This window comes from Trichechus manatus, unplaced genomic scaffold (assembly GCF_000243295.1).
Source record: "Trichechus manatus latirostris isolate Lorelei unplaced genomic scaffold, TriManLat1.0 scaffold00109, whole genome shotgun sequence".
NCBI classification, from domain to species: domain Eukaryota; kingdom Metazoa; phylum Chordata; class Mammalia; order Sirenia; family Trichechidae; genus Trichechus; species Trichechus manatus.
The window spans coordinates 363,856-369,015 of NW_004444045.1; the positions used below are offsets into that span (position 1 = coordinate 363,856).

The 5,160-nt window shown below is 37.6% G+C and overlaps 1 protein-coding gene across 1 annotated transcript in view; it reads left to right on the forward strand.

The window, feature by feature from the left end:
- TNKS (tankyrase) overlaps positions 1-4,967 on the forward strand; it is a 187,519-nt gene extending 182,552 nt beyond the window's left edge. The window contains exon 27 of the mRNA XM_004383374.3: positions 93-4,967. Within this exon, the coding sequence (XP_004383431.1) occupies positions 93-179 (87 nt within the window). The 3' untranslated portion in view covers positions 180-4,967. The remainder of the gene's footprint in view (positions 1-92) is intronic.
- The last annotated feature ends 193 nt before the right edge of the window (positions 4,968-5,160 follow it).

Below are 5,160 nucleotides of genomic sequence, written 5' to 3' on the forward strand. Positions count from 1 at the left end.
AAATTAACAGCCTTGGAGGCATCGACATTAATTAAAGCTTTAATGTGGTACCTACCAGAAGGGTGATTTGTTTTTCTTCCTGTCCTTTACAGGCATACCCAGAGTATCTTATCACATACCAGATCATGAAGCCAGAAGCTCCTTCACAGACTGCAACAGCAGCAGAGCAGAAGACCTAGTGAATGCCCACTGGTCAAGGCCGGATCAGATTTAAACCTGGGACTGGATTACAATTGATTGCTTCCAACAAAAAACCAATATTCGCTAAATCCGAGACAGCCTAGAAATAAGCTGTTTGTCTTTTATAAAGCATTGCTATAGTGATGATACAGTATGAGTAACTGATACGTACTCAACTGCTACTGTTCCCTTTGAGGAAATGTTTACAGGGGCGGCCTTCTAACGTATCTCAGGCTCATTTTCACTGCAGTTATCCATTTCTAGAACAATATTGCTTTCATCTAGACTTAGAAATGGAAAAAAAAAGAAAACATAACCAGTACTGTTCCAAATGTTCAAAATTCACACACTACACTTGTTTCATTTGTTATATATGGCACATATATAACAATTATATGCATATGACAGGCACATTTTTTATTTTTCTCCAAGTACACATCATTAGGTTTTGTTTTTCGTTTTGTATTTGTTTTTTTTTGTTTGTTTGTTTGTTTTTTGGGTTTTATTTTGTTTTTTGGTGACTTTGAAAATGAGCCAGAGCCTTCTTGAGGATATTTTGCACAAAGTCACACTGACTAAAATCATTAGCAATGCAACCCAAGCTTCTGACTAAGCAAGATTTCGTTTCCTTTTTTTCCTTTACTTTGATTTGCTTTATTTTATATGTGTACTTTTTGTAAACATAAATTGAGATGGAAAGGAAAAAAATCAAGTTTTCATTTCCTTTTATTAATTGGCCCATCCTAAAGGGAAGGACACCAGCGCCAACCTGATTCAGGAGCTCCTAAGGTCAGAGAAGTCAAATGGTGAAGGCCACTTGCTCTTTCCAGCGCCAGGCAGAGAGGTTCAGGACCGTCCTGGGGCGAGGGAGGCACAGCCGGGAAGCTTTTCAGTGCTGCTGCTGAAGCTCAGGTTTGAAGTGACCGGCAAGGGCTGTAGAGGAGACGCAGCGCTAAGGACCGAGGAACATGGTGGTTCTGTGACATAGCAGCGGAAAAGGAGCAAGGGAATCCAGCAGATAATAAGTGCTGCTCTCTGCTTAATCGAGACCACTGGAATTGCTGCCCCCAAAATGAGCTGCCTTATTTCCAATTCAGTGGAATGATTGTATTCCATTAGAGTCACAGAATATTACTTTATCATTTCAAAAACTAGGAATTAAATCATTTAGTGGGTAGATATACACAATTGCAAGAACTTTTTTATTTTCTTACCTGCAGATTTGGGGTTTGAGTGAAGTGCTTCAAATAGTTTTTGTAAGTCCTTACACTAAAATTTTAAACCATTTTGTCAAACTTAATATATTTAGACAAGGAGAACAAAAATTGAAACCAAAGCCCTTTCATTTTTTTTTTTTTTTTTAATGAATGTGATGGAGAAATATCATACTGTTTTCTTTGTAAAATTGCTACTTTATTTTGCTTATTTTAATCTACATTTGCCAAGTGCACATTGACACTTGTAAAAAATTATCCACTTTAGTTCTTAGCTTGCCCTCTTCACCTTAACTGGATATTGAATCGAGTGCGTGAACTTATTTGCTTTGACGTGCTCTTCATCTGCTCAGCTTTGAAGCAAAAGTAACTTGAACATGGTGGAAAAATAGGGAAAACTGTGTGACACAAACTTCCCATTTCAACTTAAAGCCGGAAACTAATTGGGTTTTTTGATGCAGGCTGATTAAGCTGTGACCGCATTTAATCTCCTCAAGAAAAATAAAATGGTTACATGCAAAAACTCTGAAAATAGGCTCTTAAAATATACAGTTGCTTTCTTTTTTGGCTTGAGTCCAATGCTAGAACTAGGCCTCCAGAACTAGCTTGCGTTTTGTAGCTAGATCTTGCGTGGGTCCTCACATGAAATCAAGAATTGGCCTCAGTTGTTGCTTCTGTTGAAGTTTTTAGTGACCCAAACTGGGTTTGTGTCTTGGCTACTTGTTTAAGAGCTCATGAATTCCACATGAAACCCCAAAGTTTGATATTCATTAAGAGGATTTTTTTCCCCTCCTTTTTTGTTGTGTGTAACAGAAGATTGAAGGACTTGCCATCTGCATAGTTTCAGTAGCTGTGAAAGTATTACCTGCCTCCCCACTAAGATATAGTTTAAAATGGTAAACACAGTTGTGATTTTTAGTTAAGTAAAAGAGTTAATGTGGGGTAGATATTGAAAGCTTTTTAGCATCAATAAAAAGATAAGCCACTACTCAATTGTGGTTGTACATCGTTTCCATTGTACTAACTAGATTAATGGATGTGCCAGTTTTAAACTTGGGCCTTACACTTGAGAAGTTATAACTGTGGTTCAGTATTCAAACTGCCAGTTATTATGCATTTGATGTTCTGTGTGCCAAGTAAAGGTACTGTATAAGGAATACATTTGCAGTGGTCCTTTTCTTGTCGTGATTCAAGTATATAATAGTTCATAGAAGAATATACGTATGTTATTCATCTGCTAAAGAGATTGGGTTAATTGACACATCAGAGGAGCCAAATACATTTTTTTAATTTTTGACCCAAAGTCATCATGATTGCACTTAAAAGTTAGCAAAAGTTGATTACATTAGGAATTTTCATCTGTAGCAGTGTGAAGAACCTTTGGAATATAAGAGCATGGCAGTAAAATAGGCTAAAATCCATTTAATTTCTTCCATATGCACTATATAGAGCTAACAAGTTAAGAGAGAGCCAATATAGCCTCCCCTGAAATGGCCCCTCTGTTTCCCAAACTGTGTGGAAGAAAGAATCTGGACATCTCCACCAGCTTTATGCGCATTCTAAAATCAAAGGGCTTCTCGACCTAATGGTTCCAGTTTACCAGGCTTTGGCCAACTGGATACTTGCCTCAGGCATAAATTAAGTGCTCTGGACTGAGCACTTCCTCCTTCCCTTTTCTCCAGATTGCTAGTCTGAAAGTATAATTAGCTCCAGCAGTTACCTTTGGCCCAACTCATCTTTCTCCGCTTTTCATCTTGGGTCTTGCAAAAAGGAGACTGTTCCTCTCTCTGTTCATATCACAACCACAGAAATGAGTATTAGGCATCATGTGCTCTGCTCAAAGATTCTGCCACTTTGTTAATAAATTACAGCATGAAGCCCAGAGTTTTAATCCTATGCAAAATAATAGCAGTACAACCAGGATTTTTATTTACAATTTCCTTCTTAGAGTGTGGAATTTATAGCTTTTCAAGCAACATAAGTAGAATAAACAATATTAGGATGTTTTCATGAAATAGCATCCTTGTGCTCCTTTGAGCTCGGTGTTAGTGGCTAGACTAATTTCCCTTTGCTTTCAAAATAGCAGAGTGTTGAAATATACAGAGAGATGCCTGAATATGACAACTGAAGTAATCTAGATTAATATTCTATTGTTATAGCCATTATACAAAAAAATAAAATCTTCGATTTAAGCTGGAGGACAGCCTTAGAGTTTAGTAAGTTGCTAGGTTTTTCTCTTTTTCAATGTATCTTCCAGTTGCACAAAGGGTTATTGGACATTGCTCACCTACCTGTTTTAAACATGCACACTAACTAGACTCCTATCAATGGCCTTTCAAAAAGGAAATGGGGTGTATTTGTAAGCACGTTTCTCCGGTATGTCCAGATCCCATTTGTATGATATCTGCGATTAACAGTCTTCTGACTGTGTTTTCTGTTGGCCTAACTAACGATCTTGAATAAAACTACAGACTTCAGTCATTCAGGGAACACTCAGAACTGACATTAAGATGGCGTTTAACGTGTCAGATTTCTTTGAAGACTAACTTTGTCTGATGTCAAATCAATGGCAGAGGAATGAAAATAATTGTCAAAGTGATACTGAGCTTTGGTTGGACATTTTTAGCATTTGAAAAGGAAATGCATTCAAAAAATACTACCCCAAACAGAGGCTTTCTTTAGGTACCTTGTGCATTCTGAAATTAATAGACTATTAAATTTTTTTTGAGGAAGCCTTAACTATGGCAGAAACTTTTTAACCTTTTGTATTGTAATAAGTTAAAAAAAAAAAGAAGTAATTCCATTTCTTAGTGTGTGACAGGCATCCGTGAGTCAGACATGTCTCCATGTATCTCATACCTGTGAAGCTTTTTTTATGAGGGCAGATTTCACAAGCAATCCTCCCTCCCATGCAACAGAGCTGATATAATGAATCCAGTCCAGTCTCTCTCTATCTGAGATTCTTCAGATACCAGATCTCCTCGTTTGGAGAAATGCTAGAAAAAATTTCAAAACCTATTAATTAGTGTCTGTGGGGATACAGCAGAACTCCAAGTGAAGCCATGTAGAATCTGGGTGGTATGTAAGCTGTTTTTTTTTTCATCATTTTAAAATATAAGCTATGGTGATACTAAAGTGAAGATCAGTAGAGAGCTTACGGTGCCACGTACCCCGAAAGACCCAATATGGTCATGGAGTGACCAGTTTTCTACAGCTGCCAGAGAGTTCTGCCCTTCAAAATAACATTTGCATTGCTGAGATGATTGTATTTTTGCCTCTTTATTTTTCCACATTTTCTTTCCTGCTTTATACTTCCACGTTCCCACACCCATCCTGCCACCCATCTTTTCAAACATTGCTCTCATGCTCCAGAATTCAGATCATTTTCTTAGTTTTTCCATCCATCTGCCCATTTCTGCAGGCAGCCCTGAGAGCTCTTTGTTGATTCAGAGGGTTTGTAGACAAACGCAGTCAAACCCTACCCCCGCTCCCCCAGGGTTCAAGACGAAAAGATAAAAAACACATCTCTGTTGGTAATAAAGTTGATATTGAATTATGGAAAAACAACAACAAAAAAAAAACACATCTGAAGAGCAGCAGTAAAAATTAGAAAGGGACAGAAATCTTTGCGGTTAATAGCCTAGACCTAGAAGATGACCTTGACTGTATAACCATGGTATTCATTACACAAAATATTTAAACTCTTCATGTGCGTACGATACCTGCGTCTACTCCCATTGTTTCAAGCTCATCCTATCTTTGTGGT